At 41.1% G+C, this 27,805-nt stretch overlaps 1 protein-coding gene across 2 annotated transcripts in view; it reads right to left on the bottom strand.

Annotated features, from left to right (window-relative positions):
• The window catches only part of pbx1a (pre-B-cell leukemia homeobox 1a), a 46,828-nt gene that overhangs the window by 3,460 nt on the left and 15,563 nt on the right, over positions 1 to 27,805 (bottom strand). Inside the window, exons 3-8 of one of the 2 annotated variants that reach the window (XM_061732312.1) lie at positions 8,864 to 9,108; positions 6,973 to 7,163; positions 6,587 to 6,722; positions 5,470 to 5,629; positions 4,456 to 4,568; positions 2,240 to 2,329 (exon numbers count right to left, since the gene is read on the bottom strand). In XM_061732312.1, the coding sequence (XP_061588296.1) occupies positions 2,240 to 2,329; positions 4,456 to 4,568; positions 5,470 to 5,629; positions 6,587 to 6,722; positions 6,973 to 7,163; positions 8,864 to 9,108 (935 nt within the window). Of the gene's footprint in view, positions 1 to 2,239; positions 2,330 to 4,455; positions 4,569 to 5,469; positions 5,630 to 6,586; positions 6,723 to 6,972; positions 7,164 to 8,863; positions 9,109 to 27,805 lie in introns of those variants that run through there. The other variant, XM_061732313.1, reaches the window with a different exon arrangement.

Genomic DNA, 27,805 nt, shown 5'->3' with positions numbered 1-27,805 from the left:
TGTCTGAGGAAGAGCTGCTGTGCTTGAAGCTACATCACAGTAAAGCAGCTACGACTGGAGCCTTCAGCCTGTAATGCTTTTTCTTTTTTTTCTTTTTGCCACGGTTTATCTGAGCTTTTTTTGTTCTGTACCCGCTGCTTTGCTCAGCATGGTCATATGTGGTTTGTTTCAGCTTGAGGACAATTAATGTGAACTTTCACCAGCTATAGCATTTACTTTAAAATAAAACAAAGGTAGATGTGAAAATAACCCGGTTGTGCATTTGTTGCTTTTAGAAAGTGAATTAAAAAAACTTTTCAGAGAGATACTGTACTGCGGAAAAATGAGACTTCATCACAGCGGTGATGCGTGCACAACAAATATTCTGACAGAGCACTGAAAGACTTAAAAAAATAAAAACTCTCGTACCACTTCCTCCACATTTTTCTTTCTAACAAGATTGACATAGTGTGAGATAAACAGGGGAGAAGAAACACAGAATACCCAGAGCCGCCATGTATCTTAGAATAAACCCCTGAGATGGTTTATAAAGGAATAAATTATCACAATGAAAAAGCTCTGGAAGCCCATCTGAAACCATGATAAAAGGTCGACGAAAGACCATTGAGGACATTAATTGCAATTTCCGTGCTATTAGTGAGTGCTGGGGACGTGCTTTGGCACCCTCTTATTTCCAAACCCTGTTATTTTGTGTAAAGACCGTCTGTCATTTCATTCAGAAGCTAAAAGAAAAATGAAAAAAAAAAGAAAAAAGAATCCAGTCTTTGAGACAGGCGACACCCACCAGCAATTTAAGGGGTGTAATTGCTGCTCAAGGAGAAGGGGCAAATCACAAGAGTTCACTTCGTAATTCTCACAGAGAAAAAATATAATTTAGGCTCCATAAATACTAAACTACATGTGCAAGTGTTGCCGAAACACAGCGGTTTTCATTTTTATTTTACAAAGCACTAAAATAGAGCAATATTGTTTGAATTATCTATATAATGTACGGCAAATTTTCTTCTTTCGTCTATCTCCCCCAGTAATGATTACGTTTGTTCATTTTTTTTTTAACACATGATATTTTAATTGATATTTACGTTCTACTGTTTCAATGTTTTTTTTGCCTGATATGACCACTTTAGTTTAATTTATACAAAATCAGACCACTTTTTAATTAAACATTTCAGATTATTTTGTAGTAGTACTCGTAGTTTAGTAGCAGTTTCAATATGTACACATTACATTATTAATTATAAAGTCCAATTATATGAAAAGTAAATATCTGAATATCTTTTATATGAGAAATTGAGACACAAATTTTTTTGAACGTACTGTACATCTTCTGCTTTGAGTTCATGAAAGAGTACATTATGTCCTAAATCTTTTAGTAGACAATGGGCTTTTTATTTCAAAAATCCAAAAAAGTGTTGCTACTTCTAAGTTCAAAGGTTAATTGCATTTGTCTAACACTGCATACATAGTTTTTTTTGTCTTTTGTTCTACAACAGCTACCACTTGAGCCTGTTGCATGTTATAGAAGAAAGGATGACGCTGGATGCGTTCATCCTCTTTTTTTTTGCAGGCGGGGTGTTGTAGGCTTGGCTGTCAGGGCCGCTGTTCCTGTGGATGACTGATCTGACCAATGTGCTTGGACTGTTAGCCCAAAGCCCCGCTCTTTCTGTCCCTGTGACTGTCGTATCGATTCTGCTCAGCCCCGCGCAGCCTGTCGCTGTGGATCTACATGCTAACACACTGCCTCAAGTGTCGCCTGTCCCGCCCAGTCCAACCCAACTAGACCAAGACAACTGGCCCAGCCTTTGTCAGGGCTCTTTAAGGAGTTTTTCTAAGAATTAGAAATGGGGAACTTTTTTGTGGAGAGGACAGTGAGTATGACATGTCCTATGATGCCAATGAGAGGGCAGCATTGGGAAGGACTGTGACACCTGTGCCCTTGTTTCTGCCGACTGCAGGTGCCTCGCTAACTCTAACAACCTCTGACAGGCTCGGAGCAGGTCAGGCCCGTCCTCAGCCCAGTAGCTGCCTCATTGGCTGCCACCTTGGGCGTGAGTGGAACGGGGTGGGGGGCCGCTGGCTGGACAACACCCCAACCTTAGCAAAGTCTGCTGAGTAGAATCCCAATGCGCAAACAGATTTATGCAATGTTATACAAATTTTGGAAATGGGGATTCATTACAAAGAAGAATAGCAGGAGAAATGTCAGGAAGGACAGAAGGAGATTGTTTACAGGTCTTACGTTGATGCCCTGTGGACTGTACATCTGGCTGGCTGCGAGGCTGTCACTGTATCCTCCGGTCTGGCTGATAACATGGCGAAGGGTATCCACCTGGAACAGGAGGGACACAGACAAAAGGCCTGGTCAGACAAAAGCTCTGAATAACAAAGACAGCCATGCAAAAGAAAAGGTCAGTCTGATATTAAAAGGGTATCATAAACAGGAAAAGGTTACAAACAGCGAATCCGAATGATTTGGCTGTTCATACACGCTTGATAACAGATGAAGTGAAAGCAAAGGACAAAATGCAAAATTAAAAAAAGAGCCTAACAATGAAACAATTCCTAGTTATTGGTAAATAAAACTTAAAAACCAGAAATTAGAAGCTATATTTGTCATGACACCATGACATATGCAGAAACACAATCTTTTTTTTAAACACACATGGAAGTTGGGTGGTTGTCTCTGTGTCTCTCCTTTCTCTGTTCTTCATTCTCTCTGTCTGTTCTCTCTTTTCCTGCTCTGCCCAGCTGGCCTTCGGCAGGAGGGTGCCCCCCTTAAGATCCAGGTCCTGCTCGAGCTTTCTTCTCTCCTAAAGGGGAGTTTTCCTTGCCACTGTTTGGCTTGAGGTTTTTCTCCCACTAGGGGAGTTTTTACCTGCCATTGTTTATGTTATGTTTATGTAATAATTGCTCAGGGGCCATGATCTGGGTCTCTGGAAAGAGCGTACAGACAACTTGTGTTGTGATAGACACTATATGAATAATAAGAAAAACATTGAAAGTCAAGCAAATTCTATGAAGCTTAAAAAAGACAAAAAGAAAACAAAAAAAAAGACTTAATTGACAACATTTCCAAGAAAAATGGGATGCTTTCTTTCTGGTTTCTTTCTTATTTATTTATTTAGAGGTGTGTTGCTATGCTGCAATAACATTTTTTATTTAATTTTTTATGAAATGTACCTGTGCTAAAAATAAAAGAAGAGAAACAGACTCTTAAAAGATGGATGACAAACACCAAGTTTAGTTAATGGCAGTTCTCTGCTGAAGAGTGGAAGAATAGCAGACCTCTGGATCACATCTTTTGGATTAATTTTACGTCAAAATTCTTAGTAGGAAGTAAAGAAAAAATGATGAGAATCATATTTTAGATCTCCACATTGCTTTTTTTCTTATTTGTTTATTGGATGTAATAAGGTATGAGTTGCAGTGTAATCCTGATGCAAGAAAAGCCCGGATATATAAGCTTGCCTCATAGCAAACGATGAAACTGAATGTAGAAATGTCCTGAAATATAGGATGAATATTTTTAAATATGGTACATAAAAAAAAGGCTTTTAGTAATTCTATTTTTTGTATTAGGACTGAATGTTACGTGCCTGTGTGGTCACAATGGCAGATCTGTTGTCATATATTAAATAATTACAGGCTTTTATGCCTTTTTATTAATGATGTTATCATATAAGGGGAAATCCTGCTCTTTGTTATAGGAAGATTATATTCAATGCTTATAATGTGTGCAGCACCCTTTTGAAATAGGTGTAAATGTACCCAGGATAATAATGCCTGTTGTTCACTAATATATGAATTTCAGATTAATTTACGCTGCTTTATTGCAGAGGCTGACTGAGTCAGTTAAGATTGCTTTCATTTTTAATTGTAATTCTTGATGTGTGAGGCCATTCACACATGTTTACCTTTTTTTTTTCTTTTTTAATTTAAAGGCGAAACCCAAAGAGAATGTTGTCTCCCACAGCGGCAATTTCTTTCGCATATTCATGAATGACCTAAAGTCTTAGCGGAGCTGATTTAAATTGAAAAGGAGCGATGGTGAGATAAGGAAATGATGCTAAAAGCATTAAAACTGAAAGAGAATATCACCGTGGGTGGTGATTTCCTAATCTATGGTGAGAGTTGTAACACGGTGTTGGTCATCACTGTCTACTGGGGCAAGGTCAGAGGGCCGCAGTGCACCAGTGGCTATGTGAACTCTTGTCAGGAGTGCTGACGAGTGTTGCAACGTTTCCAAAACTGTCTGCAGTCGTCTACTCAACTAGGGCTTGACAATGGTTTCTACATTAATGCAAAGCTTCAGGCTAAGAATAACCTTAATTTCGCTGCGTGGGTCAAGTCATTGTGAACATCTGAACTCCCAGACTGGTCAACAATTGAACAATATATCACAAACTGGTCAGTGTTGTGCTCTTTTTGTTTTGCTAAGCTTGGAGAGGCGCCTACCTGGGATTGTATGTTGGCCCCAACCTGCCCCCCTTGGTACGAGTCCCCATTGAGGGACTGCACACTCATGAACAAGTCTCCGGAGTTTGACATGTTAAAAGAGCCAGCAGAACCTGAGAATACACAGAGGCAGAGGAGAAGATGGAGAGCAGGACAGAGATCAGAAGAAAGAAGAAAGGCAGAGATAAAGAAAAAGAGAGGGACGGAGACAGGAGTTAAAATGATCATGCATCAGCAAAAGTGCATTAGACGGGTTAGTTTGAGAGGGTGGCAGGCAAACTTGCACACAACATTCACAGCAGTTCAACATTAAAATAGTACAGGAAACACAATGTCAAAGGAAAAATCCACAGGCCAAAGTAATCAGACAGATCCTCGTTGCAAAACTGTTTAAGTTAAAGCAAGACTTATGGATTATGTTACTGTTAAATGCCTGCGCTGCTAGTGTTTCATTAGGGAAGTAATAATTGATGTGCAGGAAGATCCAAAGAATCGTCTTCGTCCTTTAATGGACCCCAGCTCCCCAGATGTAAAGAGACCATCTCGTAACTTGATTTCAACACCCGGTCCTAATCCAATACAGTTGCAAAGTCTCTATATGACAAAAGACTCCGCTTGCCCTCCGAGCGGCTTAATGGCATACATGAGGTCAACCGGACAAGAGGCAGGAAAAATTAACGTCCACAAGACCAAGAGGTCAATAACAGACAGAGGGAAAAAGAACATAAGAGAGAAAGAGAGAGAGAGAGCAAAGAAAGATGAGAAGGGATGGAACAAGAGCAACAAGAAATCCAAAGCTTCTGGATTAATTATGAAAAAGAGAAGCGTCCTGTTAGTGTCAACGAAACACCACCAGAGACTGAAATCTTGAGTTGCACTTGAGGAATGAAAACATCACTGTGTGTATCTGTTCTCTAGTATTAAAAAAAAAAAAGAAAAAAAAAGAAATCAAACTCTTATTCATCCTTTGGCCCTGATTTGAACGCAGCTCAGCAGCCCCGGTCTGAAGCTTACCTGCTGAGTTGGGAGTTGACGGGGAGTTGGCCTGGCTGCCGTGAGCCGACACACTGGTTGCATTGACTGCAGTCCTCGCCGCATACATGTTGGCCTCTTCTTGGAACTTGCCAATGTTTTTCTTGTATCGGATTCTCTTGTTCCCAAACCAGTTTGATACCTGTTAAGACAGCAGAGAGCTTGATTAAAACTACATTTCTGCAACATATCTTATCTCCAAAACAAGCCTGGATTTGTCCTCTTTCACTAGCATGAAAAACATTTGCAAAATAAATTATTGTGTACTTATGCTTATGTGTGTGTGTGTGTGTGTGTATATTTTCCTATCTAGAGGTAAAACTGAAGTCCAGAGATGATTGATGTCCACTACTCAAAGGATTCATTTTATGCTCGTTTTTTTCTAGTTTGAAACAATTTCCTGAGGAGTTAATGAAATATCTGTGACATGCTTTGGTTAAAATACCACAGGGATGCAGTATAACAGCCTATTTTTCAACCCGTGGTTTATAGACTTTTCAAAATCTTGTTGTATTTTCCCCGTCACATATCAACTTCATAAATCCGCGGTTTCACAGTCTGTCTCTTCTTCTCTGTTTTCTACAAATGTCTAGAGGCCAATGTTAAGAACCACTGTCTGAATAAGCTGAAACATTTTCCAGATGTTAACAATTTTGTTTTTTTAATGGGGAACCATTATTGCATGACATGTACTGCTTTTAATATTACAATGAATTAATTTCTGCTTTCCAAATGGGAATGTCCGAGTTAGGCCATACATTATAACATTAGACAAAGGGCTGATAGAGCAGTATTACTTAAGTGAACTATGTGCAGATGAGAATTTACTGTTAATCGTGAAGAAGATAAGCAAGATCACAAAGGTTGCGTCAGCATAAAATTATGTGTAGATAAAATTGGAACGATAATTCTCCCCAGAGCTGGGTGTCTGATGTGAACGTGCCCTGCAAAGCTGAACCACTCATTGAAGGAGATATTTTTAGACCTGGGTGACTTTTTGAGTTGGTAGTCACTTGCAAAGCCCAAAATATAAGCTCTAAAACAGAAAAAAGAGTTTTCTTTTTTTTAACGTGTCTCGTATGCATTATGAATGGCGTACCTGTGACACGGTAATGCCACATTTCTTGGCCAGTTCTTCTTTGGCCTCTTCGCTGGGATAGGGGTTACTCAGATGGGAGTAGAAGTACTCGTTTAGAATCTCTGTCGCTTGTTTGTTGAAGTTCCTCCTCTTTCGTCTGGACAGAAACAGAGAGTCACAGAAGAGAACGTATTTGTTAAACTAATAAATTAAATCAAGACAGTTTAGCCTGCAGGTAAAATGATAAAAAGATGAAGACAATAAACCGTATGCTCAGTCTGAAATATAAAGACACAAATGGGATCTGACTGACTGATGACAAGAAAAATGAAAAGAGAAAAATGCACTACAACAAAAGCACTGGTTTCATTGTTGTACTGAGTGGAAAGAAAAAAAGATGCACGGACCTGGCATCGAGAAAGCGTGAGCGCAGGATCATGACGGCCTCGCAGGTGCTCTGTTTCAGCTGCATCTGGATGGAGCTGAACTTGCGGTGGATGATGCTGACCATGCGCTCGATCTCTTTGGGCGAGATGGGTCGTGTTCGAGACTGCTCCCTCAGCAGGTTCATCACATGGGTGGTGAACTCATTGCACGCCTGGACGCACAGACAGACAGGATTCATAAGAAGAATAACTAGCACAGAGGCTCGACAGCTTCAGACAGAGCAAAAGGGTGAAATTGGATTCTGGAGAGGCTGCAGCGTCACTGGTGGGCCCCGGGTTCATGCAGGCAGCGCTGACAGTGTAACGGCGCTGGTGATAGAGGTAATAGGAATAGCCTGAATTAAAGCAGCAGACACACTGTAATGTTTCGAGCCAAAAACAAATGTGGCAGTGGAGTCGTACAGTAGGAGCACCGAGATTCGCGCTGCTCTGAATATTTAAAAAAAAAAAAAAGGCCTCTCTTCAATAGAAGAGAAAATGTGACAAGTGAAGAGAAATCTAAAATGACAGCAGGCTTTCAATCCTGTTCACGTTCAAGAGGTTTAAACTGTCTCCTTCTCTTTTCACTCCATCTTTCTGTCTACCTCTTTCTCTCTGTGTCTGAATCAGTCACTGGATATGACTGCATTCAGAGTCAAGGTGTCTGTTGCTTGTCAACACCAGGGTTACGTCAGTCAAAGTGATGCACCGAACAGCCGTTCTGCTTGCACACACACGCGAGACACTACTCACTCATACGCACGCAGGGCGTACATGGTGTGGTGACACAAAAATGCTCAGGTGTATATTGACACTGACAGTTAGCGATGACTAGCCTTCCTCTGAGAAGATGACAAACCCAGAACGCTTTAACTTCCGAGGGAATGACAAGACGTTACGGTCTTTGGAAGAAAGCTGGTGTGTGACTGATATAATGGCTGCTTGCCTGTTGAAGATAGCATCTCTGAAAACTAAGCTTGTCAGGAGCTGCCCTGTGAGCACTGATTTCAAGGGCATTATACTATTATACAAAGAGAATGAATTCAAAATTGTCAGGAAAAGAAATCCATTAACTTGCTCCAGCTTTTTCCAGCTCATATCAGACAAGGAGAAGTAACAAACCCTGGGCACACCATGGTAGACAATTCTGGTGCTAAAATAGAAATATTACCTCTGATCCTTTTTCATTTTAATTCCACCATAAACACAGAAGTGAGGGGACCAACAATAGAAGATCAGATTCAACAGAACAGGCCAAGTGTGTCGGGTGTGTTCGGTTTAATCAACTTCACAGCTCGATCAATTATCCAAAAAGGGCAGTTGTGAAACACACTTTTATACATTTGTCAAAGGTTTGCTCCTGCAAGACCTTTTAGTTGTTTTTAAGTAGAATCCCTTTATTACAGCCAATAAGACTTTTACGGAAACTGTTCTGTAGTAAATTAATCCAGCTGAGCATCGGGCCAAAATGGTGAGACTGGTGGGACTCCATCCCCCCATGTCCCAATGAAGGGATAATAAATAATGAGAAGACTGTCTGAAACATATCTGTGCTTATTATTTCCAAACAGAAATCAAACCTTAGCATGCTTCTCCCTTTAACTAAATGAGATCTGACAACATTTTACGTCATATAATTGTTTTTAACTCGTGTTAATTTGCTGTTGATGAACAAAAGGACTAAATATATTATTTGACTATTATAAAAAAAGTCAGAGGTTTGAACCCTCAAAACACTTTTATTTCATTTATCTTTCTTCTTCAGAGGCACAGTAGTAAACGTGCAGAAAACTGAGCATGCATAACGCATGCTGCACTCTACACATGTGCTTTGGAGCGGCAGGTAAGAAGGCATGAGGTTGCCAGTTCCCACCTGTTCGTATTTCTCCAGCTCTGTGTGATAGATCTGTCTGATCTGAGACAGCTTGGCCCTGTAATCAGAGTGTTCTGCTGAGTTGTCAGCGCCGACGCCACCTGTGGCCGCCGCCGCGGCCGCCGCAGCAGCAGACCCGCCGCCTTTCTCCGGCCCAGCCACTCCCTCTGCCAGCAGCATGTTGTCCAGTCGCATCAGCTGAGGATCTGGAGGCTCCTCCTCCTGGGCGCCACGGATACTGAGCACTGCAGACGACAGGAGAGTGGGAAAACAATGATGCAAAATGCCTGTTTTACACACTTCTTCAAATTGACTGAACAGCGAGGTATAAGAGTTTTACAACGCTCGCAAAAGAGTTTTAACTGGTTCTTCTGCTTGGACTGTGAAGTCAACCTTCTGAAATATGATGGTTAATATAATAGTCTGAGTTTATGCCATAAAAACCTGCAGTCTCGCAGAGGCTGGCAGCTAAAAAAAAAAAGAACATAAAATGATCATTTAATGGATTCTGACTATCATTTCATGTAAAATTCATACAGCTTCCTGTCAGAGTTTATCTAGCGTTGTACTCCATATGCTCATAGTATGCTCAATCTGTTGCTGATGGCTTTATTTATCTTTTCAGATGAAGTCTCAAAAAAGTTAAAAACAAATTAATAACACAAGTCTGGTGTTGTATATTTAAAAACACTTTGCTTTAATTAAGGAGCTGAAGAAGTTATAGAACTTAGGCTAAATAAAATGTTTTAGTGCCTCACTTAGCAAAGGTTAAACAGTCAAAGCATAAAAGGTAATCATTCAGAGGAACTATCATTATTTCTTTTTTTAATCATTATTTTTCACAAATTCATCTTGCGGAAAGTAAAGAATAAACACATCAAATATGTCCATTCATATACAACCCACACACACGTACACATTAATGCAATCTCCCACACACAACGGCTCTTCCTCTGGGTGTTAAAGGTGATTCAAGCTGCACTGTCACGATCATGCTAATAGATCTCTGCATGTCTTTAAACACACAGGTGTTTTTTTTCTCCCCCCCCATCAGTTTAAATTTCATTTCTTTTGCCCTGCCTCTTTCTGCCACCAGAAGGCTCCCTCGGTAAAGAAGCAGAGCGTCTTTCTCTCGTCAGAGGTGCTGAGAACAGGCAGCCAGGTGCAGCCCTCCATTGCATCCACTCTCTTCAAGGACGAAAATGGAGCTGAAGCTGCCACAACTTGTCTCGAAAAAGCTTTAATCCCTGCATTTATCACAATGCCACTATGTACTGCGCGTCTGCTCCATGATGACTGTGGACAGTGAAGGTAAATGACAGGCTGTGTGACAGAGCAGCAGAGCCATATTGCAGCTGAGCGCTCTCAGGTCACGGCAGCGGCTCCTTTGTAAAGACGACGCAAGGCTCGGGCGCCCTGTGACCTTTCTGGCTGAGTGCGGGGTCCAGATGGATTCCAGGGGCTGAGTGGGGAGCTTCCCTGCCCTAATCCTCCTCTTTTTTCAGCTTCTCCCCCTCCTCCATTCCTTTTTTCCTTTTACTCCCTTTTCCTCCTCCAGCAACAACATCATCCATTCCCATCAGCTCCAACACGTGAGCGAGCTCCGCTCAAGAGGCAAATGTCAATGGCTATCAGACGGCTGGAAAAGGTCAGGAGTTCAGATGGGGAGCAGACGCGTGTTTGTGTGTGTGTGTGTTTGTGTGTGGGCGCATGGGCATGTGGGCCTGCAGATGAATATGTGGATATTTTTCATGTGAATCACACCAGCGGGAAATTATAGCACTCGCCAATTTGATTCTGACAAAATAGTGGCACATCCCAACCAGAGGGGGAATCTAATGAGCCTAAGAGTGATTTATTCATTCCCTCCAACTCCCCGAGTGCACAACTAAAAGCATGAAATGGATTAAATAAATACAATTAATAAGGAAAATCAAACAATTCACTGTGCTGTGGCATAATTTCCCTAACCACAGCCATCAGCTTTATTTATTTCTGTTCAGTAATAGCAATGAAATCGATTAGACCTCAATGCCAGTCAGAGTGCTCATCGTGAACTCTGCAGCCGTGGACTATACATTAACGTAATCACCTGACAGAAGAAAGTGCCCTCTATTACAATAAATCACATGCGGCATAATAACACAAAAAAAAACCTTTTTAACAGATTTTACTGTCTTTTGTAGGGATGAAGGCATGAGATACATACCACGCTGTGGTCGTCTTACTCCAAAGACAGTCACAGATTAGTATCCATGAAAGGAAGACGGCCATCATCTCATCTTGATCATTACAGACAGACTTAATTGAACAATGAGAGGACGCAATTCCCCTTTTTGACGCCCCCCCCCCCCCCCACTCTGCTCTTCTCCCCTTTCCTTTCACACGCACTGTGGTGTCATTTCTTCCTTCCAGAGATGCGAGCCACTAAACCCAAAAAAAGGCAAAGCATTAAAAATGAATCATAAGCCATCCTCAAGCTGTTACTGAATAATGAAACGAATTCTAAGAATAAGCCTTGTTGTCTGGTTTATTGACAAAATTAATTTAGCCTGTTTCACTTCCTTAAGAGCTGGCTCATGCTCAACGCCACACTGCCTCCTGTTTGCAAACACCAGGGCTGTAAATAAACACAATGATTAAGCCACCCACTTGAAAAGGGGGACTCTAGGTACGAGGCCTACGCATGCATAAACACACAGCACGGACGCAGAGTTTTCTGGAAAGTGATATTCAGAAGCGGAGAAAGTATGCAGCTGTGCGGGCTGTGCAAATATCACGAGCACCCAGTCCAGTGCCCTGAGAGCTCTTTTAAATGAAAATGTGTTTAATTAATGATGTTGAAGTATTCTGTCACAATTAGGAAGATTTACAATCAAACAAGGCAGCAGTGATGTCCCTGACAGCCATGATGAAAGTTTATCCCTCCTGCCTCCGACTGGCAGCTCGCAGCCAATGCTGGACTGGATCCATTTCCCATCAATAAAGAAATGCAATACACTCTGCAGCCCTGCAGTTCACATATGTGTGTGTTTGTGTGTCCTTCCTTGTCTAGCTCTTGTCCACATCACATGACCCCAGAGAGGACCAGGCAGTTGCTGTGCTCTCTATTGATTGTGTGGGCACACGTCATCTAGGGTTTCAGCAGTTAATAAATCAGGCCTGCTTCTGACACAAATGTGTGTGCGTATGTGTGTGTGAGTGTGTGTGTGTGTGTGTGTGTGTGTGTGTGTGTGTGTGTGTGTGTGTGTGTGTGTGTGTGTGTGTGTGTGTGTGGGCCTGTCACAGAGCAGTCAGCAGGAGTGAAAGCGACAGCCACATGATAATGTAACATCACCACCATTCATCCCTGCCACACAGCATTCTGAGACAAAACAACAACAACAACCTGGGAACCTGAAAAAAAGCAGCGTGATTTACAGCAGACATGACAAGTATCACTAATACAAAGCCTCCCCTCCCCGCTCCTTCCAGGAGTTCAGCCTCCTGCCCTCATCTGCATTTGATACAGTCCCAGTAATGCAGTCTTCATCAGAAGCAGCACCGTGCAATAATTCATACTCACCCACAGCGTAGAGGTAAACATCACAGCTAAACAATGCTGCTATCATTACAGAGAACACTAAATGAATATTATGTTACATTAAATCCAATTTACTATACATAGGGTCATTTCTACTGAATTGGATGTGAGTCTTAATAAAGACAGGGCATTAGGAGTTTCAAATGTAAAGCTTGAAACTATTTATCATGAAAAACAGCAGTTCAATTTTAAACACTAAATCAGTTTCCATAGTTGACTCGAGCTGAAAGTTGAATTTATGTTCTCTTCATCAAATGATTAGAAACTCTATCAGGTACCAAATGCTACCTCAACAAGATAAAGGAAAGCCGATTAAAGATTATTTCCAGGTCTCTGACCTCCTTGAACAGAGTCCAATTGCCAGTGGACAGTCAGACTGACATATTTTGATTCTCTTCATTCCTCTGCGTTGAATCTGGTTCGCACAAGACCGGAATTACTAATTTGTCTTTGTCAATTTTATGACATAATAATATTACCAGCTTATCTATAGCTCGGGTTATGCACATGCACAGTAAAAAGCAGAAGCAAGTGGAGGGATAAACCCTTTGATGTTTCTTTATATAATAGGTATTAACACGTGCAACCACAACCTTTTTGCTGAGTTAGTTACTGAGACCTCGTCTGTCATTCGGGTTGGAACCACAACGTACCCACAGTGGCGCTGCAGTTCTTGGCTTTGCTACTAAATCCATTAAGTTAATGCAAATAGATGCTGATCATAATGCAGCAGGCTGGATATCAAAAGTTAAGTGTCCTGAAATAAACTCGGGTGCCATTAAAGCAAGGCAGAAGAAAAGAGGCTCGGCCTGAAGAAGTTCCTAAAAGAACCGAAGTCTTGTATATTAAGACGTATGACATAGTGGGCAAATCTTGATGGAAAAGGCATTTCTTTTGGTTTTTTAGGGTTTTTTGTTACTCTTTCTTTCTGTGAAGGACAATAAAATAACTCCATGTAAACAAAATGATTGGAGACACTTTAAGGGATGATCATCAAGTGATTGGACAATTAGCATGACCTTCAGTCAATTTTTTTCCAGCACAGCTAGCATCGATTGCCTAATGATGTTGCGCATTTGTGATGTAAGTCTGTAAGTTTTACATTTGATGAATCAAAATGAAAATTTTAAAGCAGAAGCCGTTTGTTCAAAAAGAGTCAACTTTAACAATTTTCAAATATCTAAAAGTCAACGCTTCTGTAATTTTGCACAAACCACAGAAATAAACTCGAAGTCGCCCGTCCCCTGGTACGACATAAAAACAAACAATCGCAGCAAATCTTTCCCAACTGAAGACCTTGAACTTGGTGATAAACCTCAGTAATATCCGACACTCATGCATGAAAAATGACCCTCGGGATTATTGATATAGTCAGTATCTTAATTTCCTGTCAACTTACTTATCAGTTAATGATCCACTGATCTCAGCTTTAGAGCATGACAACTTTCCATACTCGCTGATAAAACAACTATCGCAGTATTGAGCCAGTACATAAAATACACCATATAAATACATTATGGACAAGTATAATTAAACTGCACAATAGACAATCAATGAATTCTATAAATTCCATCAGGTTTGTGGATATCCCCAAAATTCAATAATTGTGGCTATTCATGAATTCCTGGGGAGGTTTTGGAGGCCCATCAGCAGGTGCTAGGAAGCTGCACAACCTCAGTCTACAAGGGCGTAGTAATAAAGAACCTCTAAAACAGCTTTATGTCTTATCAGCCATCTCAAGTATCATGTGCAAAAAGGGGGTAGAGCTGAAGACTTGTATCTGACACTGCGTGGGGGGATGGGGATTACCAAGGACACGGGAAAAAAATACTAAAGAAATAGTGGCAAATATAAGGAGATGTGCATGGCACAGGCTAGGAGGGAAGAGACCGATGGAGGGGAGAATGAAAGGCGAAAAATAGAAATGGAATGGGAAAGCGAGGTGTCAATTAAAAAAATGAACCCCAGTGCATTTGGGAGGTGACAGCTGGTGGGAGACGAGCTGACAGGCGTCACATTAGGCAGATTTGGTGGCCGCTCCCCTAATCCCCTAGTTTTTTTTTTTTCTGCTGCTCTCCCTCTGTCTCTTCCCTTCTCAGGCTTTCTCCACTGGCGATCGGCAGTTTCTCATGCGGAGGTTGCAGCGGCAGCAAGCGAGGGAAGAACTCAGCTTGGTGTTTTTCAGAACAAGTTCCCCCTGCAGCTACTCCTAATAACGGTAATTATCGTCATCATCTGAGGCTTAAGCAGGCCAGTTTGAGGCCTGAGGGGCTGGCCTGATAATGAGGCAGCCCGCGCCAGAGGAGAGGACCATTCAGAGCACCGCCCTGCCACCAACGCAGAGCACTCCCATTTAAAAGCGTTCATTAAAATAATTCATTATTCAAAATAAGCAATATATTAGCCCCTGGCGGCCAGTCTTTCTTAAGGTGTCTTAAAATATATATCTCTTTTATTGAATCAAACTCACGCACGGGCTGAGCAGTTCTAACAGCTCCAGGCTGTTCTGGGAACAGCGGCGGCTGAATAGCTGAAGACCTGAGGAGCAGTCACGAGGTTGGAGCGTGCTAGCAGAAAGACAAAGAAACATCTATGGACAGAGGACAGTGTGCAGAAAAAGAACACAAAGGACTGGACACACTTTTCTTTCAAACCTTGAGTTATAATGCTAATATTTCACATTCCTAACATAATCTTGTAGGCACTTTTTGCCGTTTATGTGGCATTGGAGTCGACAGATAATTACAAGATGAACATGAAGGTTTAAATTGCTTCACATTATGAAGATTTGCTTTACAATTTTTAACAATTTTTTTTTATAACCCAATTTTTCACCCCAGAATAAAATCCAACCATGGAGCATTTATGCTATTCCAATCTGTGTGTACATTGTTTATTGGAAAGATTATTACTTCTCAGTTCTTCTACCATTGCCCACATAATATCTTACAATTTCCCTTTTTTGAGCAATTCCAGCAACTTTTTGTCTGGTTCTCAAATTTGACAAATATCCATCATTACACACCGGGATCGCGTGTTCAAAATCATTTTCTTATGTTTACTGACACAAAGCCACCACACACGATGTCTCTTGTGGCTAAAGTGAAGGCTTGTCACTTCCATCTGTAACTTCTCGGGTTCTGTATGCATGCGGTGCATTTACAGAGGCTGAATAAAGATGAAAAAATAAACAAGTAAAACAATGTGACATTGTTCCATACTGCTTTAGTGTGCTCATGACATAGAATATGACAACCAAACCAGAAATGGGAAAAATATTACATTTACGTATTTAAACTTGGAGATTAATACCATCTACTTCTTTTGTTTAAACAGAGAAGTAGCCCAGACTGAGCTAATCAAAGCTGACCAAAATTATTATCTAATCAATTTGTAAGAAAAATGTAAAAGAAAATGACAGTTTCATTGAATTTAATTCAAATATTTCATCTACTTGCAATAAAAAGGCTCACATTTGTTGCTTACAATTAGCAAATGAATTGTATCCTCTAATCAAATGACAGCCAGCATAGGGACGCTGTCCTGGACAACAGTTGGTGAGGAGGTGAAGTGTGAAACATTAAGAGCCAGGAGGACGAGGTCCACGGTAGTTAATGTCCTGCCCGAGCTGCTGCCCTACAAGCCCTCCCCACGCACCAGGACAACACATGAAACAAGAGGTCCGGTAAAACAATCCTCCTCAAGTCCCCGCGGTGTGTGTTCCTGCGCATGGCACATTTCATAAGGCCCCGCTCTTTGACTGTTGATGAGTTTATGCAAAGGTAATTAACAGTAATTAATCCTTAATTACAGCAATTAGCAGAGTCGCAGTAAATTAAGCCACATCTGGAGGCAGAGCGCAGGGCTAGACAAGCCAGGGTGGGCCTCTTCAGCAAATAGGGGTGGCAGAGACCACGTGACATGAGACTGTTCGGGGGTACCTGGGATGTCCAGGCTGCCACTGCTGCTTGAAGCAGTCTAGCAAGACCTGCGACGCACATAGACGTTGTCATTGATGCGGGGTCTGATGAACATGAAGGCTGAGAGAAATTAGGTTCAGTGCTGAACAAAACTGTTCCATCTCAGGGAAAAAGTGGCCTTAAGCTACCACGCAAGGACACCCACCATATGGCCGCTCATAGACAGTAGTGCTTGCGGTTCTGCTTCGCCGTGCTTGGTTTCATGTGACAACATGTGAACATGAATTTTACAGAGCCATCATCAGAGCGCAAACTCGCTGTAGAACAAAACTGCCGCCACGATGCTCGCCGCGATGCTGCCGGTACGTTATTATTATGACCAGCATAATGGCCAAAGTTAATTTAGAGTCACCTGATTAAGTTCCTACTATCCTCTATTATTAAAAAAAGATTCTGAGTGGCTACTTAGATTATCCCATGATACAGCTGATCTCCACTGGGAGCAATATCATCCATGATGACAATGCTTCTCTCCATAAAGCACAAGTGGTCACTGAGTGCTCTGAATGGCATAATAATGATGTTAGCCATATGACTTCCGTAAATAGATATGATCCCTCTGTTTTCTCTATATATAGATAAAACCTCAAATGAGTTTGTATATAAAAATAATATCTGGGCATCAAGGAAGCATGACATCAGAAACTAAATATCCTACACATCCAGACGGATCCAGACAGACAACTCCCAGATAATATCTATCATGGTAAATGTTAATATTGGCTTCTTTATTCGGAAGAGTGATCCGAAGGTTTTATGCCCGAAACAACTCTTAAGCTTCCCAGATTCCTCTCATGCAGCAGAAGGCCCGGAGCCATCCACAAGCTGAAATCACACCCCATGAGAAGACAAAGAACACTTCTGTTGTCCCATGACAAACCATGGCAAAGCTAAAAATATCAATATACTTTCTGACAGGGTGGTGGGTTTTGTAGATTGACGTTCCAGGATTGGGATTACAGTTGCAAGAGCATCAAAGTCGGTCTCTCCAGGATTGAAAGTACACCGTCGAGGTACTTTCCTCAAGTTTCAACATTATGCTAGTTTATCATTTTTACACCTCTTGTACTGATTTAATGCCATGCTGCAAAGTTAAATTGTTAAATACTTCGGCCTGACAAAACAACCTCAAATTGGAGCACAAACATGAACATGTCAATAAAAAAAAGTCTTATTGGTGCTAATCTGCATAATAATTACATTTTTGCTCTCCACCTGAAGTATATTTTGTTGCGATGCTCCAAATCAAGTACCAGCCAGGATGCAGAACCTTTGTTTTTTATATATTAAAGAAACACATTGGTTCAGGGTTGCACGTAACAACTACTTCCATCAATCAACCTAATTAATTCACTAACAACTGTTTTATCTACAAAATGTCACAAAATGGTGATGTATTTAAATGCTGGAAGTCTGACGCATAAAGATATTCAGTTTACTTGGAAATATATCAAAGAAAAGCATCACATCTCCAGTTTGACGTGGTCTCAGATGAGAAGCTGGAACCAGCCGTCATTTGCGAATTCAGCTTTAAAATACAAAGATTAATTGCTTATTTAAATAGATGCAGATCACTTTTTTTTTTTGCTTTGCGAGCTTATTGATTTATGGACTAAAAAAAAACAAAAAAAAGAGAAGAAAATTCTGATTAATTTATGATCAAAACATCTGCGAATTGTGTATTTTGTCAAACAATCCAAAACTAAAGACAACGCATCTGTCATGGCGCATTCAGTACAGTTAGTCTTGAGAGATTTTCTGCAGCACAAAACATAAGTCTCTCTGAGTCTTTATGAGGGAGCTTCCCATGGAGGAAAAATAAGTCAGGCTGGCTTTGCTCGTCTCTGTGTATTGTTTGCTTAGATTGTTTAGATGCTGTCACAATGACAAGACATCCTGTGAGGTTAACAGTACAAAAAAATAACCCCAAGAGATACTTAGTTTGCTCCTTGCTGCTAGAAAGAGAGGGAAAAAAGGTACAAGCAATCACTGTCTTGGACTGCAATTTTTGTTAACATCTGCAGGAGGAGTGAGCGTCTGCTTTGAATAAAAATAATTTTGAGGCTGAAACTTTTGCATAAGCAAAACATGGCACTGAAAACATAAGCAAAATCACTCTTTTCTGCGTGACGCTTGTCCTAATGCAGAAATAATGCAAATAGTATTTGACTAATGATTGTCATGAGAAGCGGAAGAGTTCATGGCGATCCTGTATAAATGCATGGGTGTGTTCCTGTTGTGCATGTTGCAGATGAGTCAACTTGAGATGATAGTTTGGAGAAATAACAATGAATATGACCATTCAAAGCCTGCAGGCAGACGGATTGAGACACACAGAAACACATAGGCAGATCAGGAGAGTGTGTTTACAGCAGAGGTAGTGGTCCAGGCAGTCTAAGTGGCCTGGGTGGCAGGCCTACCACGCTACAAGCGGATAGAGTCTAGTCATTAATCACAAGCCTGTGCGATTGTCCCACTGTAGCAGAATACTAGGTCAGAGGGAGCTCCTGCTGTCAATCAGCTCTGAAATATGTGTGTGAGCCTGAGTGAAGTGGAACTGTAAGCGGGGGAATGTGTTTTTGATGACAATGTGTCATTTCGCCTCCAGCTACACAAAAAGTATATACTACCAACGAATTAATGCATTAATGCATGCACCAGTGTGCAAGTGCTAGATGTCATTTACATGAAAAGCACATCAAGTCATCCGTTGGAAATGAAAACTGCATTTTCTGCCCTAAAAGATGAGGCTTGATTTTAAAAAATAAAGACAACGTGGCTCTATTTAAAAGGAGCACACCAGTATACTATGCAGACAGCCCTGTGGCACTGGGAGCACACGCCAGCAACACTAATGACCCATTCAAATATGAATAGCGTGAACGTATGTTCAACCAGTGTTTGACCCAGTTTACGTGTGCAGTCAGAGGTTAATTCAGAGTTATCACTGTCTAAATACTAGAACAATGTGAAAAGTCGATGGATATTGAAAAGGCATGTGAGTTTAACTGTAGCACTGGTCTATTGCAGGGGATGGCAATCGATTATTTATTAGTTAGTCATTCTGCATTATTTAGTCACTATAATAGACTATATAGTATACTATATATATATATATATATATATATATATATATATATATATATATATATATATATATATATATATATATATATATACACACAGTATATATACATACATATATTCTATTTTTAAAAAGCAACTTCTCTCACTGCTGAATTCTGACTAACATTTTACATGACAGGTGCAGAAAGGCGGCATGTTTTCATTGATACAGGGAATCAAATACTGCAGCTTGCTGACACTTCGGTTATCTATGCTGAGACCCTGGACTCAAATTAGCCACTCAGACATCCTGCAGCACTTGTGCTCCGACTGGGCTCAGCTGTGTCTGTATAATGAGGTGTGTGATGAAAAAGTGAGGGTATTCTTGTTCGAATGGATTGAAAGATCAACAACGTGCACTCTGTGCTACGCATTTACATCACTGCCTTCATATTCTGCGTCCTTTAGAGAGTCGTCTTTACTCTTAGTACGCACGGATTTAAAAAAGCTGCTCGGATAATTTTCCCTCAATTTGATAAGGTTCCTACAGCAGCAATGACACTTGCTACTGTAGCAGAAGCTGACACAAGCTGGAGCCACTGATACTTTGAAGAAGAAGAAGTAGCGCTGTTAACTCCCCACTGAAAGGCAAAGGTCAGATTTCTGCAACCATGGCAACAGCATCAAACATTTTTTTCAACATTACTGCTGTGTAGGTGTTAGTGAAAGCAAAACGCATACCTGTAGACTGAAAAGGCTATCCATAAAACACTGCAATAATTTTTAGATGTATCTCATGTTTATGAAAGAAATTGAGGGCATCAACGCGCTGAATTACAGCTTGATATGGGCTTAAATGCCATTGTTTCTTTTATGAATGCCTTTTTTTCATAATCCAACAGCTCAACAGTCCTTTTCTTTGTCAGTGTGTGTTTAGATCACTTAAGTTCAGTTTGTCACATGGTGGCACGTTGTGTCACAAACAAATCAGTTATTGTTCTGAAATTATGCGATCCTTTTGTGGACGTGATGCATAACTGTGGAACCCTGATTTCATTATTTGCACTGCGATGGTATTTCAGTCGCATCAGATGGGCCCAACAACTAAATCGGCATCTTTTTGCTCAAGTTCTTCACTTCTAAAACTGGATCACGCGGTACCTCCACCACACCTCCTCCCCAGCCCCCCTGGGCGAGCAAGCCGTCGTATTCGGCTTCTGTCGGGTCAGCCTATAGACACCTGCATCCCCAGCTGGACCTCTTTTACGCCCCCCCCACTTCCACCCACGCTCCCACCCACCCACTCCTGCCCGACTCCCAGCTGCCGGAGCTATTTATAGGCCCTGTTTCATTTCCACACCTGCGGGGAGGCAGAGTTGTCACAGTGGGCCCACAGAGCCTCTCCAGAGGACTGCATGGGAATGAAAATGCACCTTGCTGATGCAGGAACTTATTCTTGTCACTCTCCCTGCAGACTTGTATGATACTGTTTTGTTGTGCATGTACAGTGCGCTGCAGTGCACGATGTAGTGCAAAGATAATGTGAGAAAAGAAATAAGTTTAAATCAGACTCCCCAGTGAGAAGTATGATGTTTAGTAATGTGAATTATGCTTTTTGCATAATCAGGTGTGTAGAGTCAGACGCACGCACACAGCAGCTGGATATGCCTCCAGCACAACAATCTGCATGGACGTTACTTTTTTATAAACTTGATTAACTGGAACCAGCACAATAACGTGCGGCACACTATAAAAGTTGCTATTTTCCTCCTATATTTCCGCTTTTTTCATGTCATCCTTTTTACTCGGGCTGTAGTGGGCTGAGGATCCAGTCAGCGGATTACATTATCAGTCTGACCTAGTTGCCAGCTATCTCCTGAGACCTGAGGAGCCAGGCTTTCTGCACAGCCTTCCGCTGCTACAACACGCACACTGTGTAACTTTAATTTATCAAGGGGAAGAGGAGGGAGAAATGTGACAGGTTGACAGTTCTCTTTGCCTGCCACTCTGTGCTCTCCCTCTCCCTGCAGTGAGCTGCTGGTTAAGGGTCCTCGCTGTAGTAGTGCATTACATAGAGGGGCTGTTATTCAGCCCTCTGGTAACTCATCAGCAGGGTTGGAACCCTCTTATTAACGTGAGCATTTAAGGTGAAACTTGGAGAGAATTAAGTGGCTCAGGATGTGTGCGAGGAGCTTTTTTCTCTCCTAACTTGAAGAGCAAAAAAAAAAAAAAAGCAAATGCGCTGTTGTACATAATTGTACTTAGTCAACCAGAGCGGTGGAACGAGTATTCAGGGCTTTCACCTGCATAAATGAATGCCAAGGTGTAAAAATACTCCATTGCAAGTAAAAGTCCTGAATGTTGAAAATTAGCAAGATATTCATGATGGCCCTGAAGGCATTTGGATTTGTATTACTACTGATGCATTAACAAATCATGTAATGCATCATATTCTATAAATATTCTATCATATTTTTACATGTAAAAATTATGGTCAAATGTTCAGCATTTTATTGAGGCCATCTGCCTTTTTGGTGCTATTTTATTAGTTTAATTTCAGTGTGATCACTGTGGCACTAGTCTCATCTTGAGTCGTGTACTTCCATGATAATTGATGTCACGGTTGTTTAGTATGTCATACTAGAGATTTTAGATCTTTTTGTGGTCATCCGCATTTAATCTCAATTATTTGGTGTGACATTATAACAGTTTAGCTTTTCTTTGTGGTGGTTCCTTGCCTTTTTGTCTTGTTTTTGCATCTTTTTCTAGATGGCTTGCATCTTATTTTGGTTGTTTGATATCTCATTACCATTTTGTCACTTATATCTTGTTTCAATCTTTGTCTCCTTGTCTTTTTTGTTGTTATTTTGTTTCTGTCGAGGATAAATTCTTAGCCCTCATTCAGCTCTGCCCACCAGAGTCCTCAGGCACATTTAGTGATCAGTTCACGGTTGCTCAAATGTATAAAATATCATAAAATGTGAGCTTTTTGTTTGAGTTTTATCAACACACGGACCAGTAGTGTTCTTTATTCTTAAATATACATACAATCTTAAAACATATATGGCCTCCACAGTGGGCAATGACAATAGCCGTCTAATCATTTCTCTAAGTAGGTCATGTAGCAATTAGTCTGATTTTCTATTAGCACAAAGAACTTAAAATCACAAAGCAGTTCAGCATAAGAACAGAAATCACAGCACTCTCAGTTATGTGAAAGACAAGATGGCAATATATTCTGAGAACAAAAGCCTGTACTAATCTGCCTGCCGATTTAAGAATTAAAGTTCCCAACAAAAGCAGCACTAATGTCTGAGACAGGAAGGACAAAGGTGAGTGCAGTACTGATTCTGTGAAACTCATATTCTGAAAATATGAATGAAGGATAACAGCAGGAGAGAGAACGTTATCTGTGCTCCTCACCGAGTGAATGGTGATAGGCGATCAGCCAAAACAAGCTGGAATAATTGCATTAGGACTCACAAACAGAAGTATGCCGAAAAGGTAAACACCACCGGCTCATTTTTAGGCGAAGCAGAGACACATCCACGCATGTGATAGATCCAGGTAAAATCCTTTGATCTTTTTGGGTCATAACTGCTTTCCCCCAGCTGGAGGAGAAAAAAAAGCCAATATGTTTTTTTCTGTGAAATTTGGAGGGGGGGGTGGGCTGCAGGGGGGGAGATGTGCTGCTGCCAGATTAGGCTACAGCCTGCGCCAAGGTTATAAACAGGCTGTTATCAGGCTTCCAAACAGAATAATCCTCCCTGTATCAGCGCCCAAACATATGGGGCCACACAAAGCAGCAGAAGCCTCTGACAGGCACCCCTTTTTAATTACACAGAGGAGGGGGGCAGGACCTTCCTCGCAGCACCTTTCCCTTTTCTGCATGGGTTTTTCTCCATACAGCTGTCGAGGAAATACTTTTATGTTCATATATATAGGCTTGCATGTACTGTAGTATCAAATATAGCTCACAGATCAACTTTTCATCACCTTAGGATTTTATGTGCTTCATATTAAATCTGAAACACATTTTGCAGAGTTGAGTGTTTGCAAAGAAATTCCTTATTTTTCATTTTCAGAATTTCAAACCTATGCTAGCAGTGTAACTATTTAAATTGCAAGGATTATCTTCTTTTCATTGTCTAATCGTTGATTTTAAATCTGATTTTGGCGATCATTTGATCTTTAGGAAACTGAGAAAGACACAGGGACCAATATAAGCAAAATACAACAATATTTAGTGATATTTGGAAACTGTGGGCTGGGAGTTTTCTTATTTTGGTATTTTTTCAATTCCCTGGTATTTATTCAAGATTGGTTGCCAAATTATTCAAAAATGGTGCTTAATAGAAGGACTTTGGACAAAACAAAAATGTTTCAAATTGACAAATACATCAACATTTTCTTTCACATCTAGAAACCTCATGTCAATCTGTTTTAGTCACTACTAAACTGCTGGAGGACCTTCCTCCCATCTGAAAGAAATAAATTTTGGTTTTATAGACTGCATACAGATTTTAAAGTCTTGTTCAATAAAGTTTAAATGTCACAGAGGTGTAATAACGGGGATCATATAAAAGCTAAGCTTGGAAAAGCTATGCAAAAATGACAGCGTCCTGTTTCGCCTGCGCAATAAAATTTTATTTGGCTGAATCGGCCAATAAAAGTGGGCTTTGAAGGTTGTCAATGGGGAATAATTGGTCCATTTTACAGGAGTGATCATATTTCTCAGAAGCCTTATTTTTTTCTTCATACGGCTTGAATGTGTCCTGACAATGAGTCTTCCCCGTTTGGGATGTAACTCACCCATCAACCTTCAGCTAACACACGAAGGGCATTTAAAACTGACATAAAAAAAAAAAAAAAAGCAAGAGAGAGAAGGTAAATGAAACCACAAGATGAACATGCAGCTCTGGTCATCGGCGCTGTAAGCCTTTTTGTGAGATTTCACATGAATGATGGAGACACACACTAATAGTCCACACGTTTGGCAGCAGCAGAGCCCATTTCACACACCCCCGGATGGCGGAAGGAGTGTAGGCCTTAATGACGTCCAATCTTCTCTGTCACGCCGGGCTGGAGGCTCACGGAGGCAAAAATCGACCGGCAGCTCAAAGTGCTGTTAACTGGGTGTGAGGAGCCCTCGTTGATGTACAAAAGTACACCTTTAATACAAACATCTCGTAACAGATCATTACTAACTTTTCCTGCAGTTAAGGTTTTAGACAGTGTTTTTGCACCACAGAAGACAGACCGATCCACAAATATTAAACTTTATTTAATACTGCCTGTGGTGTAAGTATCATATAAAGATATGTGCCGAGCGGAAGTCTGCACCTCTTAAAATCAACTGGTCTATTCTTTTGAAATTAAACAACACCTTCAGAAAAACAAAGTGGCATCTTCTATTTAAAGAGATAAAAAACACTCTGGTAGCCGGACCGCTTATGGTAAAGTAACAACCAAATATGTACGGAAAAGTCCGAAAGTTTTTGCCGCTGTTGTCAGAACTGGTGTTGTTCTGTGATTTGATTTCACAGCTGGAGAAGCATTTGGTACGGAAATATCTGAGTGCAGCTGTAAGCCAAAGTGTCAGTGTCTATCCATCCTGGTAAGAAAGGCCCAAAATAATAATCAAACACTGTATCCTCCTTGGAGTTACACTGCCGGCACCGCAGAAAAACAGACAGACAAATACAATGAGTATCTCCACACCCCTGCTCTGACAGGAGGCGCTGGCAGAGTCGGGGTAAACGGACTGCGCTGTGCGCCACAGCAGCCCCCTAATGATCTCCCCTCTGTTTCAGCGGACTGAGAAAAGCCATTACCTTCCGCCACATTACCCTGCCATCCCTCACATGGTGGATGGCTCCTCTCTCCCATGAGCACCTTGCTCCAGTCATGGCTGGCAGTGCTCACCTCCTTTCCGCCTCCACCTCAACCCCATCCACCCTCCTCCCTCTGAAACCCCCAGCTCTATACATCACATTTAACACTTTGACACTAACAGTCTATAATGTTTCTATTCTACAAAATCACTCTGCCAACTCCAGGATAGCAGAGCAGAGTGTGAGGAAAATAAATACCACTCTCTGCTGCTGGCAGTAAATTCTAAAGGAAAAGGAAAAGTACAAAAAGAGCCTCTTATACACTCTTCACTCGGCATCTAAGAGGTCGTCCGGCTGCAGTGGAAGTGAAGGATAATTTCAATCGATACACATTACGGCTCCTACTGACAGCAACAGCTCACACTTTACATGGACGGCGGTTCATGCTGTATAAAGAAGCCATATAACCATATTTTTAGAGAAGTCAACACTCCTCGTGAGCACTTTACTGCTCTATGAAAGAAACATTTCACTGCATTAAATTATTAAAATCAAAAAAAGGCATGAATAAATAAAACCTGCCTGAATAAGTGATGTGACAACGCAGACTTGAGGCATGACCTTTGAAAGCGTCTCAACGTGTCAGCAGGCGAAAATAGTGGCATGTGCTATGAGAATGTGGTGAAAAAGAGGGAATTAAATAACCAAAAGAGGCAAAACTGAAAAGATTTTTAAAAAAAGGAAAAAAAAGCATAAATAAAAGATGTCTGGAAGGATTAGTCTAGTCAAAAACAGAGAAGAAACAAGAAACACAGGAGCAGCCACACCTCATTGCATTACAATTTGTTTCTTTTGTCTTCGTCTTTAATACAAGCGTTTACTTCGGCAAAATCCAATCATTTCATTCTCTCCGAGCGCATTTCATGTATATAAACAAACATTTGCTCAACCTCACTGGAGTATTAGTTTTAATGTATCGTCAGCAAGCCTGGCTTTGAGAGGGCATTAATTTCAATTCTCTGTTTTAAACACTCTAGTTTGTAGCCATCCTTCATCGTGGTGCGCCACCAAGTCAACATGCACAATGGGCCTATTTTTCAATCTAATGGCGGAGCTTTCTCACCATTTGTGGCACGAAAAAAAAAACCTGCTTTTCCCTTTGAACAAGCCACTCAAAACGTAACCCTGCTTTTCAAAAAGAATTTGAATAATTAATTGCACGTTAAAACTGACATGAACCCAGAGAAACGGGCTGGGGATGGGAGCTGGGAAATATATTTTTTTGCCCCGAGGCCAGAAGATGTCTCATCTTTGAGTGCTGCAAAATCTAGTCTTTGAGAGTAGTGTGTAATCTCCAGTGAATCTAATGAAACAAAGTAAAAGATAACGCCACGTTTCATCACGTTGGAGTGCTTCCTTTGGCTTGCCCCCGAGGTGGCAGGAATCCATAATCTGAGGAAATCAGTCTTTTTATGTAGTTGAGGAATCGCAAGCCCCTGTTTGACCCGACACTCAAGACAGTTGATTTATGAGCAGATGGAGATTTGAGCCAAAAGCCCGCACCTCTGCTTCAAATTGATTTATTTTGGGGGGAAAAAACCCTTTTTGGATAAATGATTATGAAACTAACCTATATACACTATTGAAGAGTAGTTACGGTGGAATATGGCAGTTCATTTAATATGTGGCACAAAAACAATGTCCCAACGAGATACAAATAAACTGACCGTAAATGTACATTTGATGATAATAAGACATTGCTGTCTCCAAATGTTATTGCCTTCTTATATATGTCAAAATCGTACATTTAGAGAAGCCACCTCTTTTCCCGACTTGTCCTTGGACCATTCCTTTGCAGTGAGCTCGTCTTTATTATTTAATTAAGCCACTACGGCCGTTACATTAATAATTGAGTGTGAGAGGAGACCCAGGGCAGCCGCAGGCTCTGGCGCATTGGGCTTCCTGGTGAGGAGTGTATTAAAAATGTGTGTGTTTATGTCCCCAGGGCGTCTGTCCTGGCTGCATAAAATTGAATTGGTTATATCTAATATATCATCCCCTAAGGGTGGCTGGGTGGGTGAGGAGGAGCAGGGGAGAGCTGGGATGGTCGCATCCTGCCAGCAGGGAATGAGTCTCAGAGATTCAGAGAGACGCATGAGGCTGTGACGTTAATGTCCCTCAGAATCAAATCGATGGCTGTCCGAATCCTCAATGAGCATGGCCTTAAGCTAGGAGGCACAAGACAAGCCCACAACCAGATTAAACCCACTCGTTACTGCAGTCTTTGTTCACTTCTGGTGTCTGGTGATTCATTCTGTGCATGAGTGAGAATGGGTGGAGGATTTCTTTTTTCTTTCTTTTTTTTTTATATGAAAACGGATTACAAGCAGATACCAAATACATGCAAAATAAGAAGAAAAAAAAAGCTTATTGCATTCATATGGATACTAAGAGGATGAATGTTGGTGACAATGTGAGA

Source organism: Cololabis saira, chromosome 10, assembly GCF_033807715.1.
Source record: "Cololabis saira isolate AMF1-May2022 chromosome 10, fColSai1.1, whole genome shotgun sequence".
Lineage (NCBI taxonomy): Eukaryota > Metazoa > Chordata > Actinopteri > Beloniformes > Belonidae > Cololabis > Cololabis saira.
This window is presented reverse-complemented; position numbering and strand designations above follow the sequence as displayed.